At 40.3% G+C, this 18495-nt stretch overlaps 1 protein-coding gene across 1 annotated transcript in view; it reads left to right on the top strand.

The window, feature by feature from the left end:
* Positions 1–18495, top strand: part of LOC121582451 (WD repeat-containing protein 5) — a 35662-nt gene that overhangs the window by 13033 nt on the left and 4134 nt on the right. The window contains exons 4-9 of the mRNA XM_041898243.2: positions 3332–3405; positions 3494–3583; positions 17095–17184; positions 17319–17402; positions 17549–17604; positions 17795–17841. Of these exons, the coding sequence (XP_041754177.1) occupies positions 3332–3405; positions 3494–3583; positions 17095–17184; positions 17319–17402; positions 17549–17604; positions 17795–17841 (441 nt within the window). The remainder of the gene's footprint in view (positions 1–3331; positions 3406–3493; positions 3584–17094; positions 17185–17318; positions 17403–17548; positions 17605–17794; positions 17842–18495) is intronic.

The raw sequence follows: 18495 nt of genomic DNA, 5'->3' as shown, positions 1-18495 counted from the left end.
TGGGCTGATTCCTCACCGTTCTCATGATCATTGCAACTCCACGAGGTGAGATCTTGCATGGAGCCCCAGGCCGAGGGAGATTGACAGTTATTTTGTGTTTCTTCCATTTGCGAATAATCGCACCAACTGTTGTCACCTTCTCACCAAGCTGCTTGGCGATTTTCTTGTAGCCCATTCCAGCCTTGTGTAGGTCTACAATCTTGTAAATGACATCCTTGGAGAGCTCTTTGGTTTTGGCCAGGGTGGAGAGTTTGGAATCTGATTGATTGATTGCTTCTGTGGACAGGTGTCTTTCATACAGGTAACAAACTGAGATTAGGAGCACTCCCTTTGAGAGTGTGCTCCTAATCTCAGCTCGTTACCTGTATAAAAGACACCTGGGAGCCAGAAATCTTTCTGATTGAGAGGGGGTCAAATACTTATTTCCCTCATTAAAATGCAAATCAATTGATAAAAAATTTTGACATGTGTTTTTCTGGATTTTTTTGTTGTTATTCTGTCTCTCACTGTTGAAATAAACCTACCATTAAAATTATAGACTGATCATTTCTTTGTCAGTGGGCAAACGTACAAAATCAGCAGGGGATCAAATACTTATTTCCCTCACTGTATTTGACATTGCTCCATACAAGCATATAAACTACCATGACATTTGACATTCTTAATTTAATAAAACAAACTTTTGAATTTTAGTTTTTATGTGCGCTGCATAAAAATGACCCCGGTACCCTGCACACATTTCACACATGTAGCCAAGTTGTCAGGCAATCAAAGCAGCACTACAGTCAGAGGCTCCATATGTCGCCTAACAGGTGAAGTGGGATATTTCTAATCAATGCAAAATGGAATTAAAATTACGGAATTAAGTTACCTTAATGAGAAGCAGTCGACTACAACGAGCAACCAACAGGTAGGCTGTAGTTTAACTTGAATGGAGTTGTTGTAGACAAGGACGGGGAGTGCAGAAAAACCGCCTCAGTTAGCCTTGCTGGCTAGCTTGTTGGCTAACTTAGCTGGCTAGCGTAGCTAGCTTCTTTACATCGATTTGATGCAGTCAAAACAGGCACTGCCAGATGTAGGGCTGGGAATTGCCAGGGACCTCACAATATGATATAATTACGATACTTTGGTGCCGATACGATATGTGTTGCAGTTCTCACAATTCTATGTATTGCGATTTGATGTTCCAAACATATTGCTCACTATGTGTCTGCTGCAGAGAGACGAGAGAGCATGAGAAAATGAGTTTTGATCATTCATGGCAATAAAAGTGCTCGGAACATGTTGGCTCAAATTATTTAAAAAGATGGAGAACAAGCTATAGGATAAAAAAAATACCATCGTTTTGGCGCAGGTACGGCCGACTAGCGCCAGCATTGCTACTACAAATCGACACTTGGAGTCTGTATAATATCGTCCAAAATAATATTGTGATACAGTGCCTTCAGAAAGTATTCACACCCCTCCACATTTTGTTGTTACAGACTGAATTAAAAAAATTATTAAATTGAGATTTTGTCGCTGGCCTACACACAATACCGGCCTACACACAATATCCCATAATGTCAAAGTGGAATTATGTTTTTAGAAATGTTTACAAATTTAATAAAAAATGAAAAGATGAAATGTCTTGAGTTAATAAGTATTCAACCCCTTTGTTATGGCAATCCTAAATAAGTTCAGGAGTAAAAATGTGCTTAAGTCACATAAGTTGCATGGACTCACTCTGTGTGCAATAATGGTGTTTAACAAGATTTTTGAATGACTACCTCATCTCTGTACCCCACACATACAATTATCTGCAAGGTCCCTCAGTCGTGCAGTGAATTTCAAGCACAGATTCAACCACAGACCTATTGGTAGATGGGTAAAAAAAAAAAAGTAAACATTGAATATTTTACATTAAAAAAAAAACATTTTTAGTCATTTAGCAGACGCTCTTATCCAGAGCGACTTAGTGAGTGCATATTTTTTTTTCTTCTTTCATACTGGCCCACCGTGGGAATCGAACACACAACCCTGGCGTTGCAAGTGCCATGCTCTACCAACTGAGCTACATGGGGCCATCCCTTTGAGCATGGTGAAATTATGAATTACACTTTAGATGGTGTATCAATACTCCGAGTCACTACAACGATACAGGCGTCCTTCCTAACCCAGTTGCCGGAGAGGAAGGAAACCGCTCAGGGATTTCACCATGAGGCTAATGGTGATTTTAAAACTGTTACAAAGTTTAATGGCTGTGGTAGGAGAAAACTGAGGGTGGATCAACAACATGATAGTTACTCCACAATACTAACCTAATTGACAGTGAAAAGAAGGAAGCCTGTACAGAATGAAAATATTCCAAAACATGCATCCTGTTTGCAATAATTGAGCACCACTCTTCATATTTTCAAGCATGGTGGTGGCTGCATCATGTTATGGGTATGCTTGTCATCAGCAAGGACTAGGGAGTTATTTTTATGATAAAAATAAACGGAATAGAGCTAAGCACAGGCAAAATCCTAGAGGAAAACCTGGTTCAGTCTGCTTTCCAACAGACACTAGGCGACACATTCACCTTTCAGCAGGACAATAACCCCCCCAAAAAACAATCAGGTTAAAATCTATGGCAAGAATTGAAAATGGCTGTCTAACAATGATCAACTAACAACTTGACAAAGCTTGAATAATTTTTTAAAGAATAATGTTCTACAAATATTCTACGATCCAGGTGTGCAAAGCTCTTAGAGACTTACCCAGAAAAAGTCACAGCTGTAATCGCTTCCAAAGGTGATTCTAACATGTATTGACTCGGAGTTGAATACTTATGTAATCAAGATATATTAGTGTATTTTTATTTATTATTTAGTAAAACAATTATTTAGAATTTCTTTCACTTTAATATTTGAGTATTTTGTGTAGATATAAAAAATTATAATCAATCCATTTTAATCCCAGCTTTTAACACCACAAAATGTGCAAAAAGTCAAGAAGTGGGAATACTTTCTATTTTTTATTTATTTTTTATTTTATTCCATCACTAACCAGATGGTATGACATGCTATGGCAGCAAGAAGATTGTCTGACTAGTGCAAGTATGGCTACTTTCTCCCTCCCGTCTCACACAGTGCTGCTCTGCTTGCTACTGCGGCAGGGGAAGGGCAGGGGCTGGTGTCTCTCCCTAGTTGTGCATCAAGTGCCCAGGTTTTTAAGAACGTTTCACAAAAAACACATGTATTTTGGCTATTCAAATAGTGAAAATATTTCAAATGCCCATCCCTAATGATAACACTGCATTTCAGTTGAAAATGCTCAAGTAACTTGTCTTGAAATGTCTGTTTTACAGCTGCTGACAAACTGATAAAGATTTGGGGCGCTTACGATGGAAAGTTTGAGAAAACAATTTCAGGACACAAACTTGTGAGTTCAAGCATCCGTTAAATGATTTTGAATGGAAATGCCTCTAGTGTGACACAAACCAAGTTGACCTTTCACTTGTCATCTGCAGGGGATCTCGGATGTTGCCTGGTCCTCAGACTCCAACCTCCTGGTTTCAGCATCTGATGACAAGACTCTAAAGATCTGGGATGTCAGCTCGGTAAGAGGCAGTATGGGGAGGTTATTCTCAGAAATATAGAATAAGGGGGCTGGTTTGGAGATTACATAGCCTAATACAGAAGCATGTCTGTTCTAAGAAATATATTCCAAAGTACATTTATTCTCAAATATTTTTTTCCCCTCTGTTAGGGTGTGTGCACTGAAATGACATGCATTATTGTTGCTGACATTGTTGCTGACACACAGCAGTGTGTAGCATACTGTAGCTGCTGACAAAGTAATTCAAAGCCTATACTTTATCACTCAGGATGTAATTTTCCAGTGCTACTATTTTTGCCATGTAATGTTATTAAAATGTATATTCAGTTTAATGTGCTACATGTAGAATGCCTAACCCATGTGGAAGCTAGGTGAATTGCAACAACACAATAATATATAAACAACTCTTCCCCCCTCCCCTACATCCCATTTCCCCGAAACACGGTGGAGACCTTGTGGCTGTGGAATCTTGTGGAATCAACTTACGCTTGAGTATTTTACTTTGTTTCGTCCACCAGCTTCAAACAACTGAAAATACTATATTTTTTGTTATTGAAAATATATTTCACAGTGATTTAGATGGTACAATAATTCTGTACTGTATGAATTGCTTGTTTTGTCACAAACTGAAATTATTTCTGTGGCTATAATTTCAGTTTACAATTTATTTGGATGTATCGCATTAGTGGAAACAAAGACTGTTCTCAGGGCAGGTCTGCCGGTTTTGACTAGAATAAGTGACTTTTCGTAGCAGGTTAGGAGCATTAACCATTAACGTGGCAGGTGAAGAAAATGATTTAAAAATCAAATATGGGTTACTCTTGAATAAAAAAAATAAAGAAAACATAAACCATAGCCTGAATTACCAGTTACCCCAGACTGTTGATGGAACTGTAGGCATATGTGGTGCAATGGGAGGCCTTGATGGTAAAAGCCAGTGCAGACATAACTGTCATTTGATAAAACAGTTAAAAATAAATGGAGATGGGCTTGGATTGAGGAAAATGGTGAAGGTGGTCAGGGATTGTCAACTGGCGGCCCGCGAGCAAAATTCGGCCAGCGGGCGATTTTATTTGGCCCCCAAGTTTTCTGAGCAAAAAATAAATACAAAATAGGTCGTAACAAAAAGAAAGGTACTTATTGAAAAATCAAGATTCTTTAAAAAAAGATTAGCCTTACAGCAGATATACAGTGGGGGAAAAAAGTATTTAGTCAGCCACCAATTGTGCAAGTTCTCCCACTTAAAAAGATGAGAGGTCTGTACACGTCAACTATGACAGACAAAATGAGAAAAAAAAATCCAGAAAATCACATTGTAGGATTTTTAATGAATTTATTTGCAAATTATGGTGGAAAATAAGTATTTGGTCAATAACAAAAGTTTCTCAATACTTTGTTATATACCCTTTGTTGGCAATGACACAGGTCAAACGTTTTCTGTAAGTCTTCACAAGGTTTTCACACACTGTTGCTGGTATTTTGGCCCATTCCTCCATGCAGATCTCCTCTAGAGCAGTGATGTTTTGGGGCTGTCGCTGGGCAACACGGACTTTCAACTCCCTCCAAAGATTTTCTATGGGGTTGAGATCTGGAGACTGGCTAGGCCACTCCAGGACCTTGAAATGCTTCTTACGAAGCCACTCCTTCGTTGCCCGGGCGGTGTGTTTGGGATCATTGTCATGCTGAAAGACCCAGCCACGTTTCATCTTCAATGCCCTTGCTGATGGAAGGAGGTTTTCACTCAAAATCTCACGATACATGGCCCCATTCATTCTTTCCTTTACACGGATCAGTCGTCCCTGGTCCCTTTGCAGAAAAACAGCCCCAAAGCATGATGTTTCCACCCCCATGCTTCACAGTAGGTATGGTGTTCTTTGGATGCAACTCGGCATTCTTTGTCCTCCAAACATGACGAGTTGAGTTTTTACCAAAAAGTTCTATTTTGGTTTCATCTGACCATATGACATTCTCCCAATCCTCTTCTGGATCATCCAAATGCACTCTAGCAAACTTCAGACGGGCCTGGACATGTACTGGCTTAAGGAGGGGGGACACGTCTGGCACTGCAGGATTTGAGTCCCTGGCGGCGTAGTGTGTTACTGATGGTAGGCTTTGTTACTTTGGTCCCAGCTCTCTGCAGGTCATTCACTAGGTCCCCCCGTGTGGTTCTGGGATTTTTGCTCACCGTTCTTGTGATCATTTTGACCCCACGGGGTGAGATCTTGCGTGGAGCCCCAGATCGAGGGAGATTATCAGTGGTCTTGTATGTCTTCCATTTCCTAATAATTGCTCCCACAGTTGATTTCTTCAAACCAAGCTGCTTACCTATTACAGATTCAGTCTTCCCAGCCTAGTGCAGGTCTACAATTTTGTTTCTGGTGTCCTTTGACAGCTCTTTGGTCTTGGCCATAGTGGAGTTTGGAGTGTGACTGTTTGAGGTTGTGGACAGGTGTCTTTTATACTGATAACAAGTTCAAACAGGTGCCATTAATACAGGTAACGAGTGGAGGACAGAGGAGCCTCTTAAAGAAGAAGTTACAGGTCTGTGAGAGCCAGAAATCTTGCTTGTTTGTAGGTGACCAAATACTTATTTTCTACCATAATTTGCAAATAAATTCATAAAAAATCCTACAATGTGATTTTCTGGATTTTTTTTCCTCATTCTGTCTGTCATAGTTGACGTGTACCTATGATGAAAATTACAGGCCTCTCTCATCTTTAAGTGGGAGAACTTGCACAATTGGTGGCTGACTAAATACTTTTTTCCCCCACTGTAAGCCCAGTTAATTTTACATAAAATATATAGGAAAAAAATACTGTTGCTGTAAAAAACGTGATTGTTTTATTTCCAGTATTGAAAAGGACTGGAACTGGTCAAACTCACAGTTTAGTAAATTACATGTACAAAATGATCCTCCTTCCCAAAAAACATGACGGTCATTACTTTTTTTCACATGAAAGGGGAGGTTAACTTGGCCCCAGACAATCGATCTGAGATCAACTTAAGTGTCAGTTATGGCATTGTTTGTTGTTGCTTTAACCCCTGTTATCACGATGCTTATCTGCCAATACGATATGTATTACAATTGTCACGATTCTATTTGTATTGTGATTCCATACTGCAATGTTATTGCGATTCGATGTTCCAAACATATTGCTTTGATCAGTCATGTAAATGTAAAAAAAAACATGTTGGCTCACAATTTATTTTTATTTTTATAACAAGCTAGAGAAGGAGAAATATCTGAGTTTTGGCACAGGTACAGCCGACTAGCGCTAGCTAACATTAACTGCCATGTAAAATTGTTATTCTTTAACAATCAATACTTGGAGTCATAGAATTGATACAATATTGTACAAAATAATATTGTGATACTCTACTGTATACAATTTTCCCCCATCACTATCAGAGTTTCTTATAAGAAGTTTTAGGAGGACATGTCATTCAGGATGGCTAGAGGCCTTGCTTTTCTAATGTAAAAAAATATATAAAATGACTTGACAACATCGAATAATCAGTAGCAAATACATGGCCAAAATATCAGGTCACAATGTTTTTTAAGTTGACCGTATTTTATGTTTTTGAATAATAAAAGTTCTACATTTGTTTTGAGTAGTGCATGACCCTAGGGTGGCAACACATACAGTGCCTTCAGAAAGTATTGACTCCGTTTTACTTTTTCCACATTTTGTTGTTACAAGGTGGGAATAAAATGGATTTGTCTTTATTTTTTTATTTTTTTATCTACACAAAATACTTGAATGTCAGTGGAATTAATTTTTAATTATTATCAAAAATAAAACACTAATCTTGATTACTTAAGTATTCAACCCCCTGAGTCAATACATGTTAGAATGATCTTTGGCATTAATATTTGCACATTCTTTTTAAAATTCTTCAAGCTCTGTCAAGTTTGTATGCACTCACTAACTGTAAGTTGCTTATCCACTGTAAGTGGATAAGAGCATCTGCTAAATGACTAAAATGTAAATGTAAGTTGGTTGTTGATCACTGCTAGACAGCCATTTTCAAGTCTTGCTATAGATTTTTAAGCCGATTTTTTTCAAGTGAACTGTAACCAGGCCACTCAGGAACATTCAATGTCGTCTTGGTAAGCAACTCCAGTGTATATTTGGCCTTCTGTTTTAGGTTATTATCCTGCTGAAAGGTGAATTTGTCGCACAGTGTCAGTTTGAAAGTAGATTGAACCAGGTTTTCCTCTTGGATTTTTCCTGTGCTTAGCTCTTCCGTTTCTTTTGATCATAAACTCTGTAGTCCTTGCCGATGACAAGCATACCCATACCATGCTTGAAAATATGAAGAGTGGTACTCAGTGATGATGTTGGATTTGCCCCAAACATAACAATTTGTATTCAGGACATAAAGTTCATTTCTTTGCCATATTTTTAGCAGTTTTACTTTAGTGCCTTGTTGCAAACAGGATGCATGTTTTGGAATATTGTTTTTCTGTGCCGGCTTCCTTTTCACTCTGTCAATTAGGTTATTATTGTGGAGTAACTACAATGTTGTTGATCCATCCTCAGTTTTCTCCTACCACAGCCATTCTACTCTGTTTTAAAGTCACCATTGGCCTCATGGTGAAATCCCTGAGCGGTTTCCTTCCTCTCTGGCAACTGAGTTAGGAAGGACGCCTGTATCTTTGTAGTGACTGAGTGTATTGATACACCATCTAAAGTGTAATTCATTATTTCACCAAGCTCAAAGGGATATTCCGGGTCTTGAATCTGTTTGAAGTTCACTGCTCGACTAAGGGACCTTACAGATAATTGTATGTGTGGGGTACAGAGATGAGGTAGTCGTTAAAAAATCATGTTAAACACTATTAATGTCCACCGGTGCTAATGTCCGTTGCTCGTGTTTCTTGGCTGAAGCAAGTCTCTTCTTCTTATTAGTGTCCTTTAGGAGTGGTTTCTTTGCAGCAATTTGACCAAGAAGGCCTGATTCACGCAGTCTCCTCTGAACAGTTGATGTTGAAATGTCTGTTACTTGAACTCTGTGAAGCATTTATTTGGGCTGCAATCTGAGGTGCAGTTAATTGCTGATTTCTGAGGCTGGTAACTCTAATGAACTTATCCTCTGCAGCAGAGGTAACTCTGGGTCTACCTTTCCTGTGGCGGTCCTCATGAGAGCCAGTTTCATCATAGGGCTTGATGGTTTTTGCGACTGCATGTGAAGAAACTTTTTAAGGTTATTGACATTTTCCGGATTGACTGACCTTCATGTCTTAAAGTAATGATGGACTGTCGTTTCTCTTTGCTTATTTGAGCTGTTCTTGCCATAATATGGACTTGGTCTTTTACCAAATAGGGCTATCTTCTGTATACCACCCCTACCTTGTCACAACACAACTGATTGGCTCAAACGCATTAAGAAGGAAATAAATTCCTTCAAGACTGTTGGAAAAGCATTCCTCATGAAGCTGGTTGAGAGAATGCCAAGAGTGTGCAAAGCTGTCATCAAGGCAAAGGGTGGCTACTTTGAAGAATCTCAAATATAGAATATATTTTGATTTGTTTAACACTTTTCTGGTTACTACATGATTCCATATGTGTTATTTCATAGTTTTGATGTCTTCACTATTATTCTACAATGTAGAAAATTGTAAAAATAAAAACCCTGGAGTGAGTAGGTGTCCAAACTTTTCACTGGTACTATATCCTCTGTAGCTCAATTGGTAGAGCATGGCGCTTGTAACGCCAGGGTAGTGGGTTCGATCCCCGGGACCACCCATACGTAAAAATGTAAGTCGCTTTGGATAAAAGCGTCTGCTAAATGGCATATTATATTATTATATTATATATAGTGCGTTTGGAAAGTATTCAGACCCCTTCCCCTTTTCCACATTTTGTTATGTTACAGCCATATTCAAAAATGTATTAAATAAAAAAAATCATCAATTTACACACAATACCGCATAATGACAAAGCAAAAATAGGTTTTTAGAAATTTTAGCACATTTATTCAAAATTAAAAACAAAGGGAGCAGAGAGAGACGACTCAAGTAGCGTAGTAAACTATAAAAACGGACATTACACAGGGCAGAGTTACACATTTAACAAACCAAACATTTTAAATACCGTTATAGAAGGTTAAGTAAAAACCCAAACCGGTCCATGCATCAATACCGGTGTGTATATAGTAAAATACGGTATACCGCCCAGCCCTAAATACATATCACCAAATATACATCTGTACATAAATTGCACTGGAAGGACTGGGATAAAGTGCTTAGCAGTCAGTGCAGATAATGTAAAAAGCAGTGTACAACAATTCATCAACAACAAAAACGTCAACTTTTATTCATTAGAGTAATGAGGGAATTTGATTAGACTGAACTGGGGTCCACTGGGCCTGCCACGTGACCGACTAAAACAGGTGATGGCGGAGCGCTCTGCTCAAATCAAATTAATCTGTGCCACCGGCTCATATTGTCAACATGGCAGCGTGATGCATCGTTCAGAAATATATTCATGTCTTTTCCATAAAATGTATACTAAAACAAATCCCGCTTATTACCTACTGTAAAAAGTATTGCAGAGGATAAAGTTGGATATTGAAAACATTGTTCATTACATTTCTATTTGTTTCCATAGTCACCAATTGAAGTTTAAATCTGCAACATATTCTTACATTTAAAGTAGATCAAGCAATGGCAAAAACAAATCTACATCTATGATTTGCACATCTGCATACAGTAATTGTTTCATAATTCACCCACAGACATTACATGCATAGAAAGACTGGGACAGGCCTCCCGAGTGGTGCAGCGGTCTAAGGCACCCGGGTTCGATCCCAGGCTGTGTCCGGGAGTCCCATAGGGCGGTGCACAATTGGCCCAGCGTCGTCCGGGTTAGGGGAGGGTTTGGCCGGGGGGGCTTTACTTGGCTCATCGCACTCTAGCGACTCCTTGTGGCGGGCCGGGCTCCTGCAGGCTGACCTCGGTCCTCAGTTGAATGGCGTTTCCTCCGACACATTGGTGCAGCTGGCTTCCAGGTTAAGCGGACGGGTGTTAAGGAGCGCGGTTTGGCGGGTCATGTTTCGGAGGACGCGTGACTCGACCTTCGCCACTCCCGCCCGTTGGGGAGTTGCAGCGATGAGACAAGATCGTAATTGAAAAGGGGGTAAAATAAAAGACTGGGACAGAGTATATAAATGCCCATTGTTTTAATTTATGAATGATTAGTAAGAGTGGTGTGATGGGGTAGATCCTCATCAAGGACCTCTGAGCACAGAATGTGATTTGGAGTGTAGTGGCCCTCCTTGAAGAGTGGTGTGATGGGTCAGATCTGCAGTGAAGAGAATCGGCTCATTACAACTTTGATCAATTTTAGATTTTAAAAGAACTTGAAAAGGACATTCCTAAAGAAACTTTGGACTCAGCTGGCTATAAGTATTTACATGGTACTAGTTGAAGAAGTTTGCGGCAGTTATAGCTTAGAGATGTTTTCAAAAAAGATCAACTAGCTCATATACATACTTTGAGTCCTCCACCACCACGGCTGTCAGGGGCATATTATAGGACTTTCCGGAGGGCTCGCAACACATCGAGCTCCTGAGTTTTCTGGCTTTTCATGACACTTACTGTAAGCATAAAAATATAATAAAATAAATTAATGATTGGCATAATTTGGGCATGCAGGACACGAAAAAACAGTAACTCACAGTAAAATATCTTTAACAGTCATAATGTACTAAACATTTCTCATTGTCTATGTCAAATGTCTCAACTGCTCACATTTACTTACCAACTGCAATTGAGCACACACAAGTGGTGGCAAAGGTATATTTGTACCTCTGTCCCTTCATATTGAAGTGGGACATTAATGAATTGGTCATCAATCTGAAACATTTTAAGAGGATATCAAAATTAGACAGTAGTTGGATAAAAAAAATAACGAATCTCTAAATGGTAAAGTTTTTCTTAATCCTAATACATGTAATATTCAAACAACTTTTTATAAGCACACCTCTCCATAATCCTGAGGACATTGTCCCGGACAGAGGTTCCCCCAATTGAGGACAGCTTTGCAGTCTTAAAGAAAGTTAAATGCAAAACTTTAAGTGCGTAAAGAGACAAAATATTCCTTTAAAAAAAAGTTGTGGTGTCATATCATTCCCACAACAAATATTGTTAGAAATGGGTGTAATTGGCAAATCTCTTCTGCAACTGCGAAAGTTTGATTTTGGCTGAGAGACGGAGAATGAGCAAGAGAGAAATGGGAGAAACTTTACATGACTCAAAGGTATATTTGACAGATATCAAAAGGTCAAAACGTTAGCTAAGTTAGCTAGCTACAACCAATGGCTACAACAGGTAAAACTGTACATTTACCATGTCCATGGAGGATTAGCCAGGGTGCAACGTTAGCCATCTAAAATAGCTAGCTTGCAAATCTTTCCTTGATGTTCTTCTCCCCAACAAACCGCCGCTTTACTTACAAAAGTAAAACAAGAGTGCAGGAGAACCGGGACTACCACTTTACAGTCAAATCTAAAATAACATTGAAAAATGTGTACATTTCGAGAAACTGTCGTTTTCCAGCTGTGTTGTGTAGGCTACTGGGCGCTCTGTCCCAATTGCCTTATGGAATGTTGACAGATGCGTTCGAAAAAGCTGGCTGCCTGCGCACAGAGATCTATTGCTGCGTGTGAAGCACAGATTCCAATCCAAGTTGTAGCATGAATTGATATGTCTACCTACTAATTTAGCTACTGAAATTAAAATACAATTACTGAACACATTGTTAATTGCTTAAAAGCTTTAAGGAAAAATATAATGGACATATTTTCAGGGTCTAATTCAGGTGCAATAATAAGGGTTTTGTCAAATATGGTGGATTGTAGTAGGATACTGAAATAAGACAGGCCTACTTGTTATTTATTTTATTTTGTCATAATAGAAACATCAAAACAGCATTCAGTGGAACAGAAGAAAACATGCAGTACAATTAACAGTGCAATTAGCTAACAAATATAAAAGATTACCATTAGAAGCCAACACACACAGCAAGCTACCATATATAATAAATTTAACCATTATTCCATTGTACTGCAGTTTTACTGCATTTTAAAGGTAGTGAAATTTAATTAGGGTATCCTTTATTATTGTACATGTTTATCTTACATGCTGGTAGCCTAGAACAAATGTTATGGAAGTGAATGCACACTTTTCAATTGGCTGGATTGCAACTACGAAAAACACTGCCACAGCCTGTAGTAAATGCAAAAGGATTTCTAGCATCAGAGATTCTCTAAATTAGGGACCATCTCTGATCACTATAGGACCGCAGAGACTGTCACAAGTTTGAGCTTTTAATGACCTAGCGAATTCGATAACTTGGAGGTGAAATATATCACCTTATTGTAAAAAAAAAAAAAAAAAAAAAATGTTTGGGTATTTCATCACCTGCTGAATAAAAACCTCAATGGCCCTACTCCTGAAAAAGTTAATCTGGCCAGATAAACTGAAGTGGACTCAGACCGAGTACCATTAGCTGGAGCCCAGAGTAATATGATTCTGCCGAACTTGGGAAGAGCTCGGCCCACATGAAGCCCCCTGAGTCCGAGTCAAGTCAGTGCGAAGAGCCTTGGCGTGACCCTGGACAACACCCTGTTGTTCTCCGCTAACATCAAGGCGGTGACCCGCTCCTGCAGGTTCATGCTCTACAACATTCGGAGAGTACGACCCTGCCTTACACAGGAAGCGGCACAGGTCCTAATCCAGGCACTTGTCATCTCCCGTCTGGATTACTGCAACTCGCTGTTGGCTGGCCTCCCTGCCTGTGCCATTAAACCCCTACAACTCATCCAGAACGCCGCAGCCCGTCTGGTGTTCAACCTTCCCAAGTTCTCTCACGTCACCCCCTCCTCCGCACACTCCACTGGCTTCCAGTTGAAGCTCGCATCCGTTACAAGACCATGGTGCTTGCCTATGGAGCAGTGAGGGGAACGGCACCTCTGTACCTTCGGGCTCTGATCAGTCCCTACACCCAAACGAGGGCATTGCGTTCATCCACCTCTGGCCTGCTGGCTCCCTTCCTCTGCGGAAGCATAGTTCCCGCTCAGCCCAGTCAAAACTGTTCGCTGCTCTGGCACCCCAATGGTGGAACAAGCTCCCTCACGACGCCAGGACAGCGGAGTCACTCACCACCTTCCGGAGACATTTGAAACCCCACCTCTTTAAGGAATACCTGGGATAGGATAAAGTAATCCTTCTACCCCCCCAAAAAAATTGTAAAGTGGTTATCCCATTGGCTATAGGGTGAATGCACCAATTTGTGAGTCGCTCTGGATAAGAGCGTCTGCTAAATGACGTAAATGTGCCCTTGAGCAAGGCACTTAACCCTAATTGCTCCTGTAAGTCGCTCTGGATAAGAGCGTCTGCTAAATGACTAAAATGTAAAAATGTAAATGTAAGTCCCCCGGGTCTCAAACAGAATAGGCCCGAGCCCAGTTTGCTGACTGGGTACAGTATGCCACGAGACCCTAACCCGCTTTGGTGCGCTCTGTCAGCTGTTGTTTGCCAAGTGTGCTAAGATGAATCACGTAAACCCTGTGGAAAAAGAACATTACTCCAATTTTAATAATTGTAATGGTTCTAGTGTCTTATATGCAATGGGTGCATGGCCCACAAACACTATGCACATGTTTATATATACTGAACAAAAATATAAACACAACATGCAACAATTACAACGATTTTACTGAGTTACAGTTCATAAATGGAAATCGGTCAATTGAAATAAATTCATTAGATCCTAATCTATGGATTTCACATGACTGGGCAGGGTCGCAGCTATGGGTGCCAGGCCCATCCACTGGGGAGACAGGCCCAGCCAATCAGAAGGAGTTTTTCCCCACAAAATGACTTTATTACAGACAGAAATACTCCTCAGTTTCATCAGCTGTCCGGGTGGCTGGTCTCAGACGATCCAGCAGGTGAAGAAGCCAAATGTGGAGGTCCTGGGCTGGCGTGTTTACAGTCGTGGTCAAAAGTTTTTGTCAGATGTTACTATGGTATACTGAAGTATAATTACAATCATTCCATAAGTGTCAAAGGCTTTTATTGACAATTACATAAAGTTTATGCAAAGAGTCAATATTTGCAGTGTTGACCCTTCTTTTTCAAGACCTCTGCAATCCGCCCTGGCATGCTGTCAATTAACTTCTGGGCCACATCCTGACTGATGGCAGCCCATTCTTGCATAATCAATGCTTGGAGTTTGTCAGAATTTATGGGTTTTTGTTTGTCCACCTGCCTCTTGAGGATCGACCACAAGTTCTCAATGGGATTAAGGTCTGGGGAGTTTCCTGGCCATTTCAATGTTTTGTTCCCCGAGCCACTTAGTTATCACTTTTGCCTTATGGCAAGGTGCTCCATCATGCTGGAAAAGGCATTGTTCGTCACCAAACTGTTCTTGGATGGTTGGGAGAAGTTGCTCTTGGAGGATGTGATGGTACCAGTCTTTATTCATGGCTGTGTTCTTAGGCAAAATTGTGAGTGAGGCCACTCCCTTGGCTGAGAAGCAACCCCACACATGAATGGTCTCAGGATGCTTTACTGTTGGCATGACACAGGACTGATGGTAGCGCTCACCTTGTCTTCTCCGGACAAGGTGTTTTCTGGATGCCCCAAACAATCGGAAAGGGGATTCATCAGAGAAAATGACTTTAAACCACTCCTCAGCAGTCCAATCCCTGTACCTTTTGCAGAATATCAGTCTGTCTCTGATGTTTTTCCTGGAGAGAAGTGGCTTCTTTGCTACCCTTCTTGACACCAGGCCATCCTCCAAAAGTCTTCGCCTCACTGTGCGTGCAGATGCACGCACACCTGCCTGCTGCCATTCCTGAGCAAGCTCTGCACTGGTGGTGCCCCGATCCCGCAGCTGAATCAACTTTAGGAGACGGTCCTGGCGCTTGCTGGACTGTCTTGGGCGCCCTGACACCTTCACAACAATTGAACCTCTCTCCTTGAAGTTCTTGATGATCCGATAAATGGTTGATTTAGGTGCAATCTTACTAGCAGCAATATCCTTGCCTGTGAAGCCCTTTTTGTGCAAAGCAATGATGACAGCACGTGTTTCCTTGCAGGTAACCATGGTTAACAGAGGAAGAACAATGATTTCAAACACCACCCTCCTTTTAAAGCTTCCAGTCTGTTATTCTAACTATATCAGCATGACAGAGTGATCTCCAGCCTTGTCCTCGTCAACACTCTCACCTGTGTTAATGAGAGAATCACTGACATGATGGCAGCTGGTCCTTTTGTGGCAGGGCTGAAATGCAGTGGAAAAGTTTTGGGGGGATTTAAGTTCATTTTCATGGCGAAGAGAGACTTTGCAATAAATTGCAATTCATCTGATCACTCTATATGACATTCTGGAGTATATGCAAATTGCCATCATCAAAACTGAGGCAGCAGACTTTGTGAAAATTAGTATTTGTGTCATTCTCTCAACTTTTGACCACAACTGTACATGTGGTCTGCGGTTGTGAGGCCGGTTGGATGTACTGCCAAATTCTCTGAAACAAGTTTGGAGGTGGCTTATGGTAGAGAAATTAACATTAAATTCTGGCAACAGCTCTGGTGGACATTCCTGCAGTCAGCATGCCAATTGCATGCTCCTTCAAAACTTAAGACATCTGTGGCATTGTGTTGTGTGACAAAACTGCACATTTTAGAGTGACCTTTTATTGTCCCCAGCACAACGTGCACCTGTGTAATGATCATGCTGTTTAACCTGCTTCTTGATATGCCACACCTGTCAGGTGGATGGATTATCTTGTCAAAAGAGAAATGCTCACTAACAGGGATGTAAACAAATTTGTGCACAACATTTGAGAGAAATAAGCTTTTTGTGCGTATGGAACATTTCTGGGTTCTTTTATTTCAGCTCATGAAACATGGGACCAATACTTTACATGTTGCATTTATATTTTTGTTCAGTATAGATTGGTTTCTATTAATTGAGTAGGATTTAGATAACTTTTCAGATTTAAACCAAAAAACAGATATCAATCAAAATAAGATGTATTGAAAAATGCATCTTAATCTGGTTGTGATTTGGTTATAAGACGTCTCGACCAGATTTCAACCAGAAAAATATGTCTTTATCATGTCGTATGCCCACTGGGTAGGGGTCCTTTTTTCACCCACGTTATCATGGTGTTAAAGGGATAGTGCAAGAGTCAGATGAACTCACGGATACAATTTTTATGTGTCTGCGTCCAGTATGATGGAAGTTAAAAGGTAGTTTCGCGAGCCAATGCTAACTAGCGTTAGCGCAATGACTGAAAGTCTGTTGTTCCGGTAGACTTCCAGTCATTGCACTAATGCTATTAAGCAATGGCTCGAGAAACTACCTTCAACTGTTTTCTCTGCAATTGCATCATAAATGCTACTTCCAGACCCTGCAGTAGATGCTCGATCGACCATAATGAGCTCTTACTGTGAACGTTTCATTAAAACCCACTCCTTTCCTTTATTGCAGGGGAAATGTTTAAAGACGTTGAAAGGCCACAGCAACTATGTATTCTGCTGCAACTTTAACCCCCAGTCCAATCTCATCGTGTCTGGATCAGTAAGTCCTACCTGCTAATACACTAATGCAGCATTCCTATATTTGTACGTAGAAAAGGTTATTGCTAACCCTGATTTCTACCAAGTAGTGATGAATATTTGTTGCATTGTGTGCTAACATGAGTTCTCTTCTAGTTTGACGAGAGCGTGCGGATATGGGATGTTAAAACCGGAAAATGCTTGAAGACCCTGCCGGCTCACTCCGACCCAGTCTCAGCAGTAAGAGACTATGCACATGTAGACATCTTCAATGAACCTAAAAACAATCTACTTCAGATAATAGATTTTTCTGCTTATAGTAGTTGATTATCACACCATCTGGTCAGTCTGCATATATCTCTAATCTGCTCTATGTTGCCATGCAGGTCCATTTCAACAGAGATGGCTCATTGATTGTGTCCAGCAGCTACGATGGCCTCTGGTGAGGGATTTTTCATTTTTTCATTTTGTTGAATGTACTTTGCAAAGATATGACTGTAAGTGTATTAACTTAATGACCTAAAAGAACATCTGCGTTTTAATGATGGCTAATTTATCGTAAATATTATTTGGATATTGTTTGAGAAATGTATGAAACAGTATTGACGTTAATATCTCCTGTCTGTCCATAGCCGAATCTGGGACACAGCATCAGGACAGTGTCTGAAAACACTAATTGGTAAGCTTCACCAGCCAGAATGGCAGCATCTGTAACCAGGTTTCAATCCAACCATTTTTATGCGAGTAAAGTACCTGTCGGACAACAGGCCTGATGGAAACTGTCAAATTGTCGGTGAATGTCCTAAATGTTGACAAAATCAAATACGCTAGACGGATGGATAATTTTCTTGTCGGTTATTAGATTATGCGACAAATGGCAGTGGAAACTATTTATTGTGCAATTGTTGATGGAATAACCATCATAGCGAGGTAAATTTGCAGTCACGCGAAGCTATGTTGTGTGGTCCTCCCACTACCTGGACTTAAAAAAGCATGCACAGTTTATTAGGCTACAGATAAAATAAGTTATGATGAACTTCACAGGGTGGTGAAAGTGCATGGAGATGAGTTTGATGCTGCTTTCCTCAATAGATATCCAGAGTCTTAATTTGTTTGCTGGTGACATGATGATTGATTATTGGCTGCCAATTGACAAATAAAAATGATATCGCTCTTATCCATAATCTCATCATGTACCCTCAGCACTGTATCTGCGAGCTGTTGGCTAGAGCGCATGCCAAGACCATAGTGGGCACATTTGCTGTTCATCACAGATTTTGTTGTTGTTGTGACAAAACCATCAACAGTTAGAAATGGGATGGAAACGCATAGA

This window comes from Coregonus clupeaformis, chromosome 15 (genome assembly GCF_020615455.1).
Source record: "Coregonus clupeaformis isolate EN_2021a chromosome 15, ASM2061545v1, whole genome shotgun sequence".
NCBI classification, from domain to species: domain Eukaryota; kingdom Metazoa; phylum Chordata; class Actinopteri; order Salmoniformes; family Salmonidae; genus Coregonus; species Coregonus clupeaformis.
This window is presented reverse-complemented; position numbering and strand designations above follow the sequence as displayed.